This window comes from Sturnus vulgaris, chromosome 3 (assembly GCF_052056855.1).
Source record: "Sturnus vulgaris isolate bStuVul1 chromosome 3, bStuVul1.hap1, whole genome shotgun sequence".
Lineage (NCBI taxonomy): Eukaryota > Metazoa > Chordata > Aves > Passeriformes > Sturnidae > Sturnus > Sturnus vulgaris.
The window spans coordinates 87140808-87161058 of record NC_142245.1 but is presented as its reverse complement, the minus strand read 5'-3'; the positions used below and the strand labels follow the sequence as shown (position 1 = coordinate 87161058).

At 34.7% G+C, this 20251-nt stretch overlaps 1 protein-coding gene across 14 annotated transcripts in view; it reads left to right on the top strand.

Annotated features, from left to right (window-relative positions):
- Nucleotides 1-20251, top strand: part of ADGRB3 (adhesion G protein-coupled receptor B3) — a 440618-nt gene that overhangs the window by 166103 nt on the left and 254264 nt on the right. For 13 of the 14 annotated variants that reach the window (XM_088162232.1, XM_088162231.1, XM_088162222.1 and 10 more), the window contains exons 3-4: nt 10945-11055; nt 16217-16378. In XM_088162232.1, coding sequence (XP_088018358.1) covers nt 10945-11055; nt 16217-16378 — 273 coding nt within the window. The remainder of the gene's footprint in view (nt 1-10944; nt 11056-16216; nt 16379-20251) is intronic. The other variant, XM_088162223.1, reaches the window with a different exon arrangement.

Here is a 20251-nt window from a genome sequence, read left to right as displayed (position 1 = left end):
TTACCTGTTAATCACTTGATTAAATATGAAATATATCTAATCTGTTAATTATGGTAGTAGAGTTGGAGCCATGGTCATCTAAGTACATACTTACAGTTCTGCTGTTGGTTAGACAACCAAAGTAAGTCTCTAGTGAGCATAATTTAATTTACCGATTCAGAATTTTTTAAATGTAAATATTCCACTCTACATGCCTACAGTAAACTTCTTTCAGGTAACTAAATAATTCAGATATTTTCAGAGAGCCAACACAAAAGAGGCAAAGGCCTAATTTGAGCCAAATTCAATTTTTTGTTTGAAAATAGCATTGTATAAAAGCTGTTTTATTGAGCTCTGTAGTGAGCCCATTCTTTTCCAGCCCTTCTAGGCAGCAAAGTACAGGCATTTGGAGAGACTTATAGGCAATCTGTGGGCAGATGTGTAAGTAGCACTGTAGATGATTCAAAAATAGGTTTCTAGTTAGGAGCAGCAGCATGAGATTCAAGTTGTAAGCCTTTCTTAGAGAGCCATGATATACATCCGAATTACAGTCTCTAGCTGTTAAGGGAAAGTCTGTGTGCTCCAAGTAAAACATAACGAGCTGTGCCTTCTCCAAAATATTTTAGTTTGTTTTATGCCCATAAGCTACAGGTCATTCTGAGAATGCATTTATATAAATTACAGTCAGAGCTCCCAGAGTAATAAGTATTCCAAACTCTATAGTTCTAAGTCCAGAGCACAACACCTTCACTGAAAAAAAATCCCTGCTTGCAATCACCAGATATTCATACATCTTGACTATTGGCATAATTTCCCCAAATTATGGACCATGGTGAGCTAAAACAGATTTTAGGTAGCCACATTGCATGTTTTGCTGACAAGCTGAAATGAATTACGTAAATTGTATCCCACGTAGACATCATGGAATAGACTCTTCTAAAGATCCTTATTATTGAGATGTGTAGGAGAAACTCTATAGTATCCACTTCAGTTAATCATTGTGGAGGTCAAAAGGTATAGATTGTTGCAGTAATATTTTTAGGACATGCATGATAATTTTAAGTGATTCAAGGGTGTAATATCACACCAGAACATAGGAATAATAAGAATATTAATAATAAGATTATTGATGAAAGACAAGCATGCTCTTCCACCTCTGAGGATGTACTACTTCAATAGTGTCATCCCCATGATTTTCCCTTGTATCATTCCCTATGAATATCAATGTTGTGTCAACTAGATTGTGTTTTCTATTGCTTTATAATTTAATCAGTGAAGTGGCCCAGAAGGCACTTTGCCATGACAGAGTAGAAATCTCTGACTATGCTGAAAAACAGCATTTTAAAAAGTTTATAGAAAATCTGTTACAAAAATATGTTACAAAAACCAGCATAACGTTGATGGGTCTCAGAGTAACCTGTGTGCTTGGTGGACGTGTTGAGCATCATTATCATAGTCTCACTAATTCTAATGGATTCATCTACTCAATCCGGTGAAGTGTTGTTCTTGTGTTAAGAGTAGTACACCATGATCAGATGGATTATGCCCATAGAATACATCTGCTCATTTTCTGCTTTTCTTTTTTTTTTTCAATATTTTGGCAGTCAGTATTTGGTTTGGTGTTAAGCAGGTGAGAAATTCTGCACCTCAGTCCTTTAATGATGGCTTCAGGGTGAACTTCTTCTATAACAGGTGTTTGACAAACTTTGCTTTGTTTAGCTCAGGTGTGCAGCTGAACAGTTAGTTTGCTTTTATAGAAGCATTGCATGGGTGACACCTGTAAAATAAGCCATGGTACTCTCTGACACTGGCCCATAGAACTAGGAAGGACACGTTAGCAGATGAACTGAGATACGTTTTCCAAGTATGGATTATGCAGTAAGAGTGATGGAGAACATTGAGCTCTAGCCTCAGTGAGATAATTGACTCCTTAAAAACATTAAATGAATTGCTGGGTCTGACTCTGAAATCAGAATTTCAGAGACATAGAAAAGTGCTTTTACTAAAGCCAGTGAAAATTTCTAATATATTTCCAAATAATCCCAAAAGATCTAGGTCCAAGAGATTTTCATTGATAGTTTTTGGTTAGATCTCTTGTGTGCTTTCCTGCTTAAAATCCTATGCATGTATTTCTGAAGGAAGGATTTAGATTTATTTTAGGATTTGGTTTTAGTTATTTAGCATTGGAACAGGCTGTCTAGGGAAGTGATGGAGTCACCATCCCTGGAAGTGTTCAAAAAATGTATGGGTATGGGCACTCAGGGACATGGTTTAGAGGTGAACACCATAGTGGTGCTGGGATGATGGTTGGATTTGGTGCTCTTAGAGGTCTTTTCTGATCTTTACAATTCTACCATTCTATGACTGTGAAAATTTTATCCGAGGTTTAAATTTGAATCACTGAGTTTCCTCTCATTTGTCTTGTCTTTTCCCATTAAGGTTATTCTGTTGACTAGAGAAGAGTTATTTATGACTCATATTTAAGACCACAGGTGTCCCATAGGAGTTCAAAGAGGACTTATGGCACCATACGATACCTTTCAAGAGGTTCCAGGTCTGTTTTTGAAACCACTGCAACACCTTTCCTATCAGGGCAGTGTGCCATACATGGATCTCCCATGATGAAGTGGGTGGAATAACATATTTGAAATTGCATATGTATGATCATTAACCTGCAAGTGACAGTTAGGCAGGGCACATACCCTTGTGAACTGGTTATATAAACCTTTTAACTCAGAGTAGGTCTCTGGTTTTGGTAAACACCTTTTAGTGCACCTTCTCAGCTTACAAACTTTAGTCTGCCTGGATGGAATGAGGACATTTTACAACAGCCAAGGCTCTTGTTCTTTACTTTTATTCTTCTCTTCTCTACATAAAATTTAGCCATCCATGATGTCTGTATACAAAATACCCAGCTTTGTGGTATTGCAAACTATAAAAATGTAATGTGCAAAATTCACATCCAGTAACACTTCTTCCATTTTTTATTATTTTCTCATAAAAACCATTTAGGAGACATAAATAAGGACAAGAAAATGCTCTTTAAAAGGCATGCAATATCATTTAGCTTCACCTAGAAGCTTTACCATTTAAAAAAAAATCCACACTCAGTTTAACTGTTCTTAGGGATTACAGTTTGCAGTACCTGTTATTTAAAATACTGATTCTTGTTCCTTCTCTTCATACAGCTTTAGAATCTTTCACAGAGTGTAAACTTCCCTGTCAAAAATTCATAGATAATTCATCTCATGTTTTAATGAGTGCTTCTATAATTTAGAAAAGATTAGGCAACCATCTGCAGAAATGTCTGTGGTAAATAGTTGCAGGGCAAGGAAATAGTCTAGATGTCCTTGTGAGTCCTGCTTTCTGCAGTTTACTTATTTTTCAGTCTTTCTAGAACAGAAAATAAGAATTATTGAATTCAAGAATAGCTTAGGAAATTACAGTTTATTCTTAGTCATCATCTCTTGACTTATAATTGTACAGAACAATAAAAAGGCACATACTAGCCTGTGTGTAATAATTACGTAGCTTGCTGCAGGAAAGAGAGTGTTTATATAAAAATGATGCCATTCTGAAATAACTCCTGCACTGGCTAACCATATCAGCAATTCAATTAGTAAATATATGACAAATGCAAAATACTTAATGCAGAAGTAAAATAGTATTAAATATGAAGAGGAAATGAAAATATTGAAGAATTATTATTATTATACCATGATTTAAATTTTTAAAGGCTACACATGAATAAGTTATTACAGTAGAAGCATTAAAATGATGAGAATACTACAAGAGAATGCATTTAAAGTCTTTCATTTAAAAAAGCAAAAATATATAAAGGTAAGCCCCTGTGCTTTCATTCTTCAATGTGTTACTACATCCATGACTCTTTTGAGAGAACAGTATGGAAAATGAGAAAATAACACTGAAATTACAGGATTTAAATGTTAAACTTGAAAATGTAAAGTGCTTTTTATCAGTATTGGTAATTTTATATGTACACAAACATTTTGGGATGGATTACTAGGGAAATATTTGAATGGAAAAAAGGGAACTACAGAGCATTATCTGCCTACCTGGCCATGATAATCACAAATGTCAGATTTGGTAGATATAAAAAGAGGTAAACCTGCAGTTTGGGCTTCCATTCACCCCTCCTTCTCCTCTTTGATTAGTTATGATGCTTCAAAGCACATATGAAAACACACTACCTGCTATGGTGACATTTTGCATTCATTTTGAACAGGTATGAGTCTCTTCACTAGGTTTTTACTCTCAGTTTCTCCTGCCTAGATATATGGTGATTAGCAATTGGGACCAGGAGGGCAAGTAGTAGAGTTTGCATGGTTTCAGCATTCTCTGCACATTGAAAGTAAAGAAATATTACATCTTTATGATATTCTTCACTGATCAAATCTGTAACCATAAATAAACAGGTTCAGATCCCACTAAAGATAATGCCTGGCCAAGAGAGCCACTGTAGAGATGCACAGAGAGACAGCAGATTGCATTGCCATGAGAAAGTCTAGCTCCTTGGGGTTTGTGCTATCATTTATATTTTAATTCAGCAATATTTCATTTCTTATTTCATTTCTTATGTCATTAAAAATACCAGCAGTAGTATTAATCCAAAGTTATGTCCTAGGAGTAAATGGGTCTCCCTAGAGATGAATATAAACTAATTACCTTTGTACAATATGTTGACTGTTTAGAATACATAATTAATGTCCCTAATTTTTTGAGAGATGAAAGAGTGCATACGTATATGTGTTAGGATATCCCTGTGTGCAAGAGAAGGAAATTTTGCATCTAATATGCTACAAATGTTTACCTGTCTTTTACTTGATAAAATGCAATAATTTAGTACGATTTAAAAAATATACTGTGTTAGTACAAATGCTTTTGCCTTTCTATCTAAATCACTGTCATAAAATCCTTCCTATGTTTTCATGAGTAATACCATATTTTTCTCACTGTGTTCATGAATACAGCTCAGTTCAGATCTTAATTCACTCTAGTGAAAGAAATTATGCCATTCAGTTTGAAGCTGATCAAAGCTCTTCCATTCTGTTTTGGAGAGCCAAAAGGGAACTTTCTATGCGACCAGGATCTACATAAGAAGTAAGCAAAGGCTGTTTTAAGAACGTTTTCCACATTCACTAAGAAGAGGTTCCCATGGAAATCTAATTCAGCTAATAGTTACATTACCCTTTTGGCAACTTGCCTGCCTCATGAGGAAATATCATTTTAAGGGGTTCCCATAGAAAGCTATAGCTTAAATCTGTACTGCAGAGTGATGGTATTCACTAATGCCCTGAAGCTCTGTGTCCTGCCAATGCAGAATTAGAGAACAAGTGCTTCCTTGTGGGGCCTTGGTACCCTGCGACAGTGAAACAGTGCTGGATGTAGGGAAGAGAATGCTCCTCAGATTTTCTTCTGTCATAGGGCTTACTGTAAGGGGGAAAAAAACCCAAATATCAGAAAAACCCTGAAACTCGTGTTTTATTTGTTTTGGGTGCTTTGTTGGGGTTTTATTAATCTTCAATCCTACAAAAAAAGAACTAAAAATAAAGAAGGAAACAAAAAACCCTCAGTGTTTTGAATGTAGTGACATTTTTTAGGTATGAGAGATAATTTTATAGTTAAAATGAAACAGAAAGTCACAGCTTGTCAAGTCAATGCAAAATTGTGTTTCTAAGTCAACACACATTCTGCCATCTAGTGACCAGAAGAAATTGTACTGACCAGTTGCCAGTGTGATGAAAAGCCCCAAATACTGCTACTGCTGTGTATCTTTGTGGGAGAACGTCTAGAATGGGCTAAAAACAAATATGCAGAAAACTTTTTCAAGCTCCTGAAAGTCAGAAATTTTTCAGATCAACTGAAATTAGTTAATTTCAGTAACTAAATTTGATTTAAACAAACAGCCCAGAATTTGATTTAAACAAACTGATTCTTTATAAATTTCTGTAGTCTTCTTTCTTCCTTTCTCCCTCTCCTCCTCCTCCTTCACCTGGGACTTACATTAGCATTTTGCATCATTTCTGGGAAACATTTGTATGTTAGCACAGAGAGGATGCCGTGCTACTGCATGTGAGATAGTTTGCATTATTGCACATTCTGGCTGCAAGACCTATTCTGTTCATTTCGTAGTCAGGAGTAAATGAAAACACTCATTTGGCTAGTTACAGTTCAGGAGTGGGTAGGATAGTATGAATCACACTGCTGGAGCGCTGTGGGTGAAAGAAGATGACAGTACTTTGGGGAGTCGACTGCCTCTTCATGCTTTTAAGGTTCTGAAAAGCTTTCAGGAAACTGCTCTTACTTTCCAGGCTGTTCTGTACAAGCTGATGACACTCAGAAACTCTCAGAAGTTCCTTGACATTGTACATGTCCTAAGGGGGTAACTCTAGAGGTCTCAGAATCACTTTTTTTTTTTTTAGTTCATTCATGATGTCATCACCAACTTCTATGATGAAAAAGGCTTTTTATATTAATGCCAGTGTGTCCCTGCACCATAAATAGCACAATTCATAGTAGATGGTACATCATGATACATTTTCACTGTGAAGTTCCCATGAAATGTGATAAAAAATAGCCATAAAAGCCAAACCAACATGGTTTATAATGTCATCTGATGACTAGGATATATATGTAACAAATATATATGTTACAAATATGATAAAACAGCCTAGGCATAAAATCTGTTTGATATTTACCTTAATTTTAAAGAATATGCACTTGTCAAAAAGCAGACTAGCCTTGGTGAATAGAACACTGCAAAGCTGATATTTTTCTTTTGTATTTCTCAGTTGTCCTAGTTTGCATTTTTATACTGTTAACAGATTTTTTTCTTCTTTATTCCTACAGAGAGCACATGGCACCTCTCTTCTCTCCTAAAAACGTACACCTACACTGGCCGCAAGATTTTAGCTTCTCTTTTAAAAACTAAAAAGGTTACTTAATAGGAATAAAAAATAACATAACATAACAATAAAGGTAAAGCCAATGGGGCTAGTGTTAAGCACTGTAAATAATACCAAACTGTAAGCTTTGGAATTGCAATTTTTTTTTACTTTCCTAGAAGGCATGGAACTATATTACATGTCTCATCTTATATGTAAAATGAAATCATGGAATCAGATAAACATTTAGGTTGGAAAAGTCCTCCAAGATCATCAACCTTTGACCAAACACCACCATGCCAACTAAACCATAGCATTAAGTGCCACATCCAGTCATTTTTGAACCATCCAGAGATGGTGACTCCACCACCTCCCTGGGCAGTCTGTTCCAATGCTTAACCAAATGATACATCACATCCATATTAAAATATATGCATCACTAAAATACTTTGAAGTATGGATCCATTATGAGCAGCTGAGGAGCGATAAAATAGGCATCCTATTGCAGTGATCCCTTATATTTCCATAGCCACCAAAGGACCACTGAGAGCAGAATAAATTCTTTTATCAGAAAATTAAACCTCAGGTTTTTCTACTGCCAATATCTGGATTGTGTTATGATTTGTTATACGTCTTGGTCTGGTTAAAATGGTTCAAGGTTCCCCATAATGCTATTTTTATTTACATTTTGAGGTATTTATAGGCTTTATTTTCATGTTGTGTAGATTATAGCATTAAAGATGTCATAAAAAAAGGCTTAAAACCCTTGCCTGTTTCCAGGCCCAACTTAGAGTCACTCTGTCAATTTCTGAATTAGACCATGCACCTATTTGTTGCTGAAAGGATTTACGTTCCCCCTGTATTTAATGGAACAATGTTATTACTATCAATGTTTGAGGTAAAAGCAGAGACGAACTGTCCTGTTTCACCCAAATAAAATTTAGGACAGATATCACCAAAAAAATTCTCTTCAGAAACTAATGTCTACAAAAATACCTTCTTCTGGGTTAGAAAACTTATTTTCAGCAGCAAGAACTAGGTAAGAAGAGTGAGAATGATAAAAATTAATTTACTCAGAATGTCAATTCAAATATCTGATATTATATCCAAATATCAGGTCTTGAATCATGCTGACTTGACCTTGCAGGACACCTCTGTGCCAGATACTGCCTACATTAGGATGGTTCTTACCACCTTTCCCACACAAACAGATACTTGAAATTACTGTGCCATTTAGTCATACTCTAGGCTGACTTAAAATGCTTTCCCAGCCCAGAAAGCATTTAGATTCTGCTTCTCTGTGAAGTATTGCATAATGGGTTCACCTTCTATATTTATTACCTAGGATCTGAAAATTAAGGGAAGTTTCATTCTATTTAGTATTTATTGTAAACTTAAATAAGATATAATATTAAAAATGCTTCATAAAAATACATTACTTCTAAACTTCTTAGATTAAACAGTTTTGAGACAATTTTTTGTACTTATACACAGAAAGTGGACAATTCTGATCCTATTAAAAAATGTTCTTTACCCTTTTTTTCTTCATGAGGCCTGAATTTTAATGAGGCCTCACTCATGCCAGTACATTGCATTTCCTGGTACTGCTTTTGTTCTCATGTGGCATTTGGTTAAATACTTCAGCTGAATATGAAAATAAGAGCATTACATAAGTCTGGTTCCATTTTTTTGAGAAAACCTATAAAAATATTTTTATCTGGGTAATGAAAAATTTATCTTTAATATATACTTGCTATATAAATGCTTAATATATCAAAGGGAGATTAGCTGAAAAGTGCATCTCAAAGACCATCAGCAATAGTTGAAGTGAATTGAAAATGTGTTGTTGCTTAAGTGGAAAAATGAAAAAAATGAGGCATTATAATCATGCTCAGTGGTATTTGTAACTCCATAGTTGTGACTGGAGCTACATCAGGTATTATCCACGATGCAGAGAACTGATCTCCCAGACACCCCTCTGCCTCTTCACCAGCAGTCTCTGTCCTGCAGGACACTGCATGTGCCCACACCCAGCACAAGTTGCTGCAGGACTGGGACCAGAACATTCACCACCTCCCTGTATGCCTCTGGAAAGCCTTCCTCTAGCAAAGGTCTCCCATTATTGCACTCTGTAACTTAAAAAGTAGAACTTAGTCTTCTGCAAGAATGGTGCCATACCCTCCAAATTGCCTGACAAGCAGAGATCATGCAGGCAGCAAACTCAGAGTACACATGCCTTGCTGTGACAGCCTCTTTGGGGGAAAAACTATGTAAAGTCTCCTGCCATTACCATGTTATTAATTACAGTTTAAATGTGTCATCTGTACTGCACCTTGTAAAAATGGTAAAAATATTCTAATCATAATTTGCATTAGAATATTGATTGTAATAAGAGATTTTCCACAGAATAAAAAGCTACCTTAAATCAGAGGAGCTGTAGAAGAGGTGTATTTTGTGAAAATTTATTCATAAAATTTTTAACAAACATATGTATACATACACATACATATATATATTTTATATTTGCATGTGTATATATGTGTATAATTTATCTTTTATATTTATTTCTGGGATGTATTAAAATGTTGAATGTTTAATCCTCAAAATATATTTATCAATTATATTTTCAAATATTCCCTTTAGACTGTGAACTGCATTGCTGTTCTCAAATGAATAATTAAATATGTATTTTTAATGGTGCCACTAATGAATATTTACAAACAGAAACACTAATTTGGAGAAATACATCAATAGTTTACTAGAAAGGAAAAAACTTCTTTCTTCTGATTGACCTATTAAAAATAAGTATACTTTTTTTGTTTCTTTAAATAGAAATTTTAATGTTTTTAATGATTTATCAAGACAATGTGTTTGTAAATCATATTTATTAGTGATATTTACATCTCATATAATGTTTTGTGGTTTTTGAGGCAGAAAGGTAAGTTTTATTATCTTTGTGCCTTTACAAATTGGGGAGAATTTTGAATTTGCAAGGTAACCTTCCATCAGAAAGGTATTTTATAATGCTTGTGTTCCATGTGTTTCAGACACTTTCTGCCTCATCAGAAACTTTATGTGATTGTAGTTGAAGTAGTTTCAAAGTTAACCCACATTTCTCAGCACACGCTTCCTCAATTAGAGTCCCAGTTTGGTTTTTTTTTTACAGAATATTTAGCACTGAGCTGCAGACAGCTGTGTGTGCCTGGGAGGATCTCATAGGCAACTGTGCTGAAGACACAGCAGTCCTCCTCTAAGTGCAAAAGACTTTCTGCATTTCATTACAGAAATGAAAAGTGGAGCTAAGGTAGAAGTCTAGGAGGCTTGCACAGGACAAGAGAGGGAAAATGACAGAAGTGATAACAGGATAAACAGCTAAAGCACGCTTGTCTCCCACACTCTGGGTCTTGATGTCACTGGTTTTCATAGGTTTTCCCTATTAAAATCAATGTGGAGAGTAAGATACAATCTGTAGTCTTTTTAACTGAGAGGTTTCAGGAAGGAAACAGATCACAAGCACTTGTTCTGCTGTATTCAGCCTAAAAATTAAACAGTTCATTGGCTAAATTATTGTAATTTCCCATTGCCACCATTCCCAAAGATGACTTGTTGTCTCTGTTGAAGGCTTCATCAGCCTGAAAGATGAGTGCAGAAATAGAAGTCCTCTGGAGGAGCAGCAGGTTCTGCCACAGAACAGCAATGTCTAACACTGTCACAGTCATTTCCTGGTGTGGTTTGCACTGATTTAAAATAAAGGAATAGAATGTCTGCATTTGAATAACTGTTTTTGTCCCATGTCATACAGCTTATTTATAGTATGTGTCACTACATTAAATGTTGGTTCATAAAATAAAATCATATTGGAAAATCTGCAGACATAAATTTTAAGTATTTATTGAAAGCTGAGTGTAGCAAAGTTAAGTTGATGTTAACTGCTATGATCACTTGCCTGACTCTTGCCAGCAACTTCCAGGTATGTTTAGGAACATATTGCATGAGACAGTATGTGACTTTTGAGAAATGTCTACACACAAGCTTTCATAAACCTTTATTCTGTCTTTAGAATTTGGAATGATGGGAGATCATACAATTAAAAGTCAGCGACCTCGATCTGTTCATGAGAAAAGGGTCCCTCAGGAACAAGCTGATGCTGCTAAATTTATGGCACAAACTGGTAATACATCAGTTACATTTTTTCTATTTACTGTTGTTAATTTTAGCAAGACCACTGCATGTTTCCATAATCTTTTGCTGCATATTTGTCAGTTTTCTAAGCTGATACTTTTTTTGAATCATTTATTTTTTTTCACCAGTTAAAGTCCATAAATAAAGTAGCTAAGAATTAGGTAGATCATGCAAAAACATGCACTGTGAATGTGAATACTGAATCATTTTGTGTAAGCATGAATTTCTTCAGTATTAAAGCAGTCTCACATGTACAAAACACAGGACAGCTCACTGTGACATGTTAACGTTCTTTCAAAGATGTTAAAGAACATGCTTCAGAATTTCTTTATAAATAGACTGTCTAATCCCAGCTTTAGGCATTTATCAAATTAATTAATTACTGGGGTGACTTTAATGTGCATGCGTTCAGCATTTACTATCTTTGGCCCAGCACGATGCTCTGTTCTCTAGTTTCCAGATTCATAATTGCTAAATGAAATTGGCCGTAAGTAGTTTTTAATTGAATGTGCAAATTATCTAACAGTTTTTCATCTAAAACATGTTTTCTAATTTTGTTTGAGCAACTTCATCATTATCTAAAGATGCCAAGGTGATATTGGAAACCTAGAAATGAAGTAATTTAAAAAAAAAAGAAAATAAGCTGATTAGCCTGTTTACCAACAGTTACCATAGCTGCTTTGAGGTCAATGACAAAATTTTAGTGGTGAGTTGAATTAAGCTCTCATACACCAAAACTACTGCCCATTTTGACTTCAATAATGACTCATGTAGCTGTTGGTAAAAGCGAACTCTTTCCATTCCAGTAAGGTCCTGAGCTGACAATCTTGTGCCCCATAATTTTTGTATGGATTTGAAACAACTTCCTCTGTATTCCATAGTAACTAACCTAGAATATATGCCTGCATCAGTCATACATAATGCTTCCAGTTTTTATCCACTTCAGTAAAAGAGCTATAATTGCTTTTGGTTATGTTGCATGTTGACTTCCTTAGCAGTAGGGTGCTTTACTTAACAGATTTGCAGAAATCAATATATTAAGCAATCTAAGTACATGTATAGCCAATCAGTGTAGATCTGTTTAGTAACAAATTTTGAACGGGAAAAAGTCTATTTCCCTTGTATTAATCTATAGGATTGCTTTTTATGGCTAACTCCCAGACACTACTGTAAGCAAATGCAGTGGAAGAAGGGACCCTAGAATTGTTTAGGTCTCCATGCAGTTTTTGTTTAGGAATGTAGAACTTATCACTTACATACTTAGCTCAGACATATAATTTTAGTTGCTTACTACATAGAATAACACTTTTGCTTTTATGCTGCTTTTTGAATTCATACAATTATTCAAAAAATCAGTACAATTATCTGGGTTTTTTCCCTGTATAAATCCCCAAAACTTTAATAATTTCATGCAAATTTTGTATTTGATTATTTTTAGTCATGCATTGCAGTGCATCTATTATGGGTGTTAGAGGGCTGCATTACAAATGCAGCACTTATACCATCACCTTCCAATACATTGTGTGTGTGGAGTGGGAGATGAACGTTCAAAATTATACAGGATTGGTTTACAAGATCCTGTTCTGAAAGCATGTGAGATGTATGAGCATATAAATTTAGATGCCAAAGTTTGGGGTAATCTATATTTTCCATGCTGCAGGTTAACACATTTTAAGTAATACTTGTGCTCTTTCTGGACATACTAATTTTCATCTCTTCATTTTGTTTTTCCTTTGTAGTGATCATTGCATATTTTCTTCACCTGTAATGCATTCATTTTTCTTGCAATAAAATGATTGTGGTATCTTCCTAAACTGATTCATAAGGTTTTTTTTCTAACATATCTATCTCATTAATTTACCCACTAAGAAATATTAATAGTAATTGGTTACTGAGTTTATGGGGTTTTATATTTTAAGCCTTGATATTTTACTTTGTGTAATAATAAAACAGATATAAAAGTGCAACAAAATGTTTGTATGCTTTTAAAAGCAGAGAGCTAGGAATAGAGAAATGTCCTGGCAAAGATTCATGAAAAGCATTTAATACTGTTAGAATTGTGGACTTAATCCACCAAATTTTGCTGAAAATTGAAGAGTTTCAAAATGTGGTATCGAAATACACATTTTTCTGGTTGGAGAGTGTTTTGAGGCAGTAAAAACATTTATTAAAAAATACTGTGTGAATAATTTCTTGTTCTATATTTGTCATTTTATGTGTTTGGACTGATCCTTCCCTTAGGTGTTATGGGATTTAGAGAGTATAATGCAGGTAAGTTTTACACAGATCAATGAGGCCTTCCATACAGTAAGTTATGTTTCCTCTTATGTGTCAAGTATTGGGGAGAGTGAGAGTTTGGTAGCTTGCTAAGAGATAATTTGAGATTTTAGATTTAATATGATTGATAAAAAAAAATTTAAAGTTCTCAAATCATAGAAAACAAGAAGATAAATTAAAAAAGTAGCCCTTTCAAAATTTTCATTTCAGGAAAGAAAAAAAATGGATAAGAGAAAAGCAAACAATGGAAGATATATTTACAGATTATGTACTCAACCTAGATTTATTCTAGAAAATATAGCAGTCTTCATGTGTTTAAATCAAAATGGTAAATTATCAATGCTATATATATGTGAAGATATTTCCCTTCTTTTAAATCTTTTAAAATAAGTAACAATCGTCCTGAAATCAATACAAAATACTCTGAAAATTTAAAAATTACAAAAAAATCATAATGCCTTGTATAAAAGGAAGCAAAGCAGCTGGTGAGATAAGTGTGTTCTTTATCTTGTATACATTTTGCTCTTTTTGCACTGTACAGCATGTTAATATGGAGGATCTTTCTCCAGCAAATGTTTGAGCCCTCTTTACATATGATGATGTATATTAAGAAATTATGCCTTTTGTGAATGAACAGTATATATATTCTCAGAACTTCTAAAATTAATACTAATTTAAAAATTCACTCAATGCAGTCACACAACAGTCTGACAACAGTCTCATAATCATGTTGCTACTATTTTCCATCATATTCCAAGTGTTAAGAGTAACATTTTTATCACTTTATGATATCAAAAAATTAAAATTCTTAATTTTCAATTTCTGTATTTTATTAGCTGTGCACTGTTAACATGTCTGTGTTGAATAATGGATCGTTTGCCCTGGTATATAAAACTGTTTTACATAATGAAGAACATACTGAGAAACAGTTTAAACTTTTTCTGCTGTTTGACTTTTTATCTAAACCGTTTCAATAAGGGCAAAGTCAAACTTCAAACATATAAGAAAAGACAAAAAGTATTAGCCTAGGAACCCACAGTAAAACAAGTCTTTTTACCATACATACAGGGCTTATATTATATATTTTATAATTGTTAATGGCTGTATACATATTAAATACATTTAGCATGTTGTATTATCTAACCTATACCCAAGCCATCTAACTGCCTAATCAAAGTGTTAAATTAATGTCACAAGAACGACTAAAACAATAATCAGTGATTTAGTTTTTTTCCATTTTTTTCACTTAACAAATAAAGGACTACAAAAATCACTGGTGAATTTTTGTGTGTAGAAAGCTCATAAATTTGTGCTTTTCCATAGAAATTTTTGGAACTGCATATAATTTTATTAAAAACAGAGGAATTTGTATGCTAATTATAAAACTTTCTGTCTTTTTACTGAATAAGAACTTTTTTTTTTTTTTTAAGTGTTGAATAGCCTCAGAATTGAGGTCTAGCAGAATAGAAGTCTAGCACAAAACAATCATTTTGCAAAGGTTTCGTGCTTGACCTGGGGAAATAAAAAACAACCAAAAGAAAGACAGCTTGGAGAGATTCACAGATTCGTGCTACAAAGCACAGGTTGAAGAAATAGTATGTCATTTATTGCATTCTTGGAAGATAGCACCAGAATATTCCTGGTTTGCAGACAATGCCTTGATTGTGATCAGTATCAAAACTTTTGGAAGACTACAAGTATACTGAGATAACTGAAATTTCGAGCAAGCTCTTCAAGTCTGCAGATTTTATCATGCCACTGATTTTAAAACAGAAAGTCCCATTTGTTTCAAAAAGGACTTACACTTTAAAATCAAGCATGCAATAAAGGGTTTCAGCTGCCATTTTACATTACATGCTGATTTTTAACGGAAGAAGCTAAACCTCTATGCACAATTATTTACTGAAATTGTTCAGTGAGGTATATTCGTATATTCCTATTATTTTTGCATTTGCAAGGGATCTATTTTTCTGAACAGGAATTTCTTTGGGAAAGTAATTGCAGAATTTTGTGCATAACTGTTCATGAGAATGAAATTAAAGTATTCTTTCCAGAGCATCCGTGCAAGAAAACTTTATGCATTACCTGCTTTCAAAAAATAAAAATATTATATTCTATCTCTCAAAAACTTAAAAAAAATCCTCTTTTCTAATATGCAGTATTAATAAATTACATCTGACAATTTTGAACATAGTAGTATGTATTATGTGTAGTAATGAAGTGTGGTGCCCCCAAGAATTCAGCATACCTGTAGGTCAAAAGCAAGGAATAGATCTGTGCAGCAAATTATCAAAGTTTTCATCCCATATTTCAGGCAAAAATTTAGTAAGCAAAATGTTTTTCTCTGTCAGGGAACTTCTTTCAAATGCTATATGATTCTGCTGAAGAAAATGTAAGACTAGGGGTTGGATTGTCTGGGTATTTTTGCATTGGAATTCCCTTATTGGTAGGGTTCCTTAATTCTAGAGGGATAAGTATAAATATCAAAGATAAATCCTTTGCTATTATATAAAAAGAGTTGTCTATGTACTTACAGACTCTTGAGGGTAGTGTTCTTTCTGAAGTGTTGAAGGGCAGTAGTTCTCATGAAGTTGTAAATGATGCTAAGACATCAAAGTGTTCCCCTCTGACAGGCGTTATGTGATTGCAGCATTGTAGATGTCTTTGTTTTCTATTCATTGCACATTTTCACAGCTGCTTTACTCCATAAACCTTTAACTATTTATATTGGCGTGGTACCTTTTCCTTTGATTTATAAGAGCAGATAATAATGAGCTTCAGCAAAAAAAAAAAAAAAAAGAAAATATTTAAAAAAAAAGTCATTAATACTTATGTCTATATTCATGTTTGTTTGTTTGTTGTCTTGAATACAGGTGAATCTGGTGTTGAAGAGTGGGCCCAGTGGAGTACGTGTTCAGTTACTTGTGGTCAAGGGTCGCAGGTGCGAACCAGAACTTGTGTATCACCTTACGGGACACACTGCAGCGGCCCTTTAAGAGAATCAAGGGTTTGCAATAACACTGCCCTCTGTCCAGGTAGTGTTAGCAGCCAATAAATAAAATTGTGGATGTTTTTGAACTGTATTATGATAAGAATTTGAACGATATATTTTTATTTTTTATTATTATTAACATGGATTTCATAGGGGCATTTCAATTAAAGCAGAGAATTGTAATTCTATTTACCTGTGAATTTTTTTCGTGTAGGTTATTATTTTTATTTTCAGAACAGTCAAGATATGGAGCAAGAGCACCTTTTTTACTGACAGTTTCGTATTTTTTTCAAAAAGTCTACATTCTCTCATTTTCACTTAGAAAAGAGAAGGTAGCCCGAGTACAAAGACAAATTAGGGAAGAAATCCAGATCATGAATACATTAAAGAGCAGAGACTAATTAAGAGGGTGGGTTAACATATATTATTTGACACTGCAATTGTTTTGCCATTTAGAATACTCTCTTCTAGGCAATGGGCCAGACAATGTTCTATGCACAGTTATGTCTTCATGGACTTCCCTTTACATTGTTCTGGCAAGAAAGTGCAACAGCTACCTATCAAAGGAAAAAAGATCAGACAAAAGTAACTCTCTTACATCTGACACACGGTAAAGGTCATCAGTGTCTTGCATCACAGTTTTCCTACTCCTTTTGTCTGAGAGATCTGGACATCGTTGGAGTTCAGCAGTAGTTATACACTGAGGAGAAGAGACAGGCATATTCAAGTTAGCTGCTGAAAGGGCACATCTTTCTTTAGACTCTACCTGTGGATCTGATTAATCTATGATGGGAAGCAAGAGGGAAGGCATATGCCCCATGACTACATTATTTTTCCTCTGCTGTGACTGAAATGCAAAAAAAAAAAGACTATATACCATCCTTCAGATATAGCAAGGTCTCTGTAACATTTGATCCCAAGAGGGTGGTGAGCCATCTTCAGCTTCTGGAGAAGCTCAGTACGTTTTTGAAGTAAATTAAATTGTCATATACAGACAATCTTGGACCTTATCTCAATAAGCAGTACTATGTAGAATCAAACTCTCATGCTGTTACTGTGTGTTGAAAAATAGCCAATGGGAAGTGCATGTGACCCCATCAGAGTTTGTGTATCAGCATTATAAGCATTTAAGGAGCTTCTGTAATGGAAAGCAACTTACAAGACTGTCTCTAGATAATGCATGATGGTAACAAGAATTGCTCTCAACACCTAATGCTTTTCTATTGTGCTTAAATTAAACAATTCACATTAAATTTTCTAATATTTCAGAGTAGAAATGCCTAGTTAGAGCTGAGTTTTAATACTTTAGAAGTGGTAAAACTTTACACATGGAAGTGTTTCCATACAAAAATAGCAGGTATTTCTAAAACAGTTAGAGTAGCTTAGTTTGTGCCAGAGGTGAGAAATACTGCAGAAGAACTCTCAAGTGCAAAAATAAAAAGTGAAAGAGGAGAACTATAAAAGAAATTAATAAGCATTGCAAACAATCAAAGATAGATTTAAATATTCATTTGAAGCTATGTGAAGAATGAACATGAAAACACAGTCCATCTCTCACAATGAGTTCTGCCTGATTTCTTGCTCATTAGTATTAACTAAGAAGAGGAAAGAGGATTAAATCACCTAATTTTCAGAATTTTATTGTCATTCTCTCCAGAAAGGGAGATGACATTTTCATTAAAAAAAAAAAAAAAAAAAAAAAAAGAAGTTAATTCTCAGATATTATATGGTCAAACAAGCTTATAACAACGCTCATCCCAAAACACTGCTCAATATTTCTCATGTCACAAAGGCCATTTGGGATCCACTCACACTTTGGGATCCAGCTTTTGTTTCCTGATACCCCGTACGAGCAAAGACTACCAATTCTTAGCGTCTACGCTGCCGAGGTATTTTCTTTTTTAGCTCACCACAGCTGATTCTGATACTATGTATCTTGACTTACTTTTCCTAAATAATTAGTCTTCTGGGCTTAATTTTGCATATTGTTCCATACAGTTACAATAACCTTATTAATTTATGTTGTTCTCTGTCTGACTACAGGGTCACTACTGTGTAGCAGAGTGCAAGATTAGCAATTTAGAAATATGTTTTTCCTAGGCACAGCTCCATTAATTTTTCAAAAATCCGTTTAATTATTAGCCCAAATATCCTCTGTCCTCATTCTATTATGTATCCTGACTCAGAAGGTTGCACAGTTCAGGATTATCCCAGTGCATCCATAAAAAAATATGTGGTCTGTACTAAGTATATTTAAAACAGACATTTGACAAAATGATTAGTAAATTCATTGGTGGGTAAATGATTAGTAAATTCATGGATGGGGGGCATTGTGAGAGCTGGAATGTTTCCTAATCAAGAAGTTTCCCCTTCAACATAAGAAAATATGCAGAATGACCTACTGTACTTCATGCATCTATCTATAGGCTTCAAAGGAACTGTTAAACTTGCAAATATTACTACAAAGCTTTCAGACTATTTTTTTCAATTGCCTTTTGATATTCTTTATGTACACTTTAATATATTTTATATGCTGTCCAAGATACTCACTGGAATGTTAGAGAATATTTGTCTGTGATCTCAGTGTCCTGGAAAATTTGGAAAATGGGATTCACAAGTTTCATATGTATTGGAATAGAACTTTAAATTTCAAAATAGTATTACCAATACTTCAAGCAAAATAATGAAGGAACCACTTTTTACCTAATTTTGGGGTTATTTATATTTATTTCAGACCAATACTATTCTAGAAAAGTGCAGCATAGTAGACAACAAAATGTAGCTCAGGTAATTTTTATTGCCACTGGTTCATTTGTGAGTGGGAACACCTCAAGATCCATTACTGCTCCTGATTCATTTTAGTTTAGTGAATAATTCTAACACAGCTAAAACTTAAAAGGGAAAGAACATGGGATTTCCATGCCTGCAGATCATCTCAGCTTCTGTTTCTCCTTCTCTATTGTCTTCAACACCTTCTGCCACAAAATTTAGCTTATGGGTAAGCAAGACATGGCAGGAGCCGGAATGCACTAAGCCATTTCAAACATCTGTATTCTCAAATGCTATATTTTGGCTGGTGTTATTTGCTAAGGTAGTTTTACTTACCTCCCTTTTTTCACTCTCTTATCTTATTGCAACAGCACCTGACAAAAATCTTGTCTGCATCTTTCTTGGGGCCCCCCTTTAAGCAGTGACGGCCACAGTAAGGTCTCCATGGAGATCTCTCTTCCAGGCTGAACAACCCAAATTCTTCTATCATGTCTTCATAGGAAAGATGTTCCATCCCTCTGATCATGTCTGTTGCAGTGCTCCAACAGGTTCATGTCTTTCTATGCTGAGGATCCCAGAGCTGGATGCAACACTGCAGGTGGGGTCCCACCAGAGTGGAGCAGAGGGGCAGAATCTCCTCCCTCACCCAGCTTGCCATGATGCTTTTGCTGCAGCCCAATATGTTTCTGTATTTCTGGGCTGCAAATGCCCAGTGCTGGCTCAGGTCCAACATCTCATTCACAAGCAGCCTGAAGTCCTTCTTTACGGGACTGCTCTCAATCCCTTTATCTCCCATCCTTCATTGAAACCAGGTTGCCTCAAGCCATGTGCAGGACCTTGTTGAACCCAATAGCATTTATTAGAAGCATGGGCCTGCTTCTACAGCTTGTCCAGATCTCTCTGGATGGCATCCTGTCCTTCAGGTTTGTCAGCCACATCACTCAGCTTGGTATTGTCTGCAGAGTTGCTGAGGGTGCACTCAATCCCACTGTCCATGTCATTGATGAAGATATTAAACAGCACTGGGCCTACTTGCATCATGTCAATGGCCGTAATATTTTTTCAGTATCTGTTCAATTTAAAACTGAACAAATCAAAAGCATTTAAACCCCAATAAAAATCTCACAAAATATGTTTGTAGGATGAA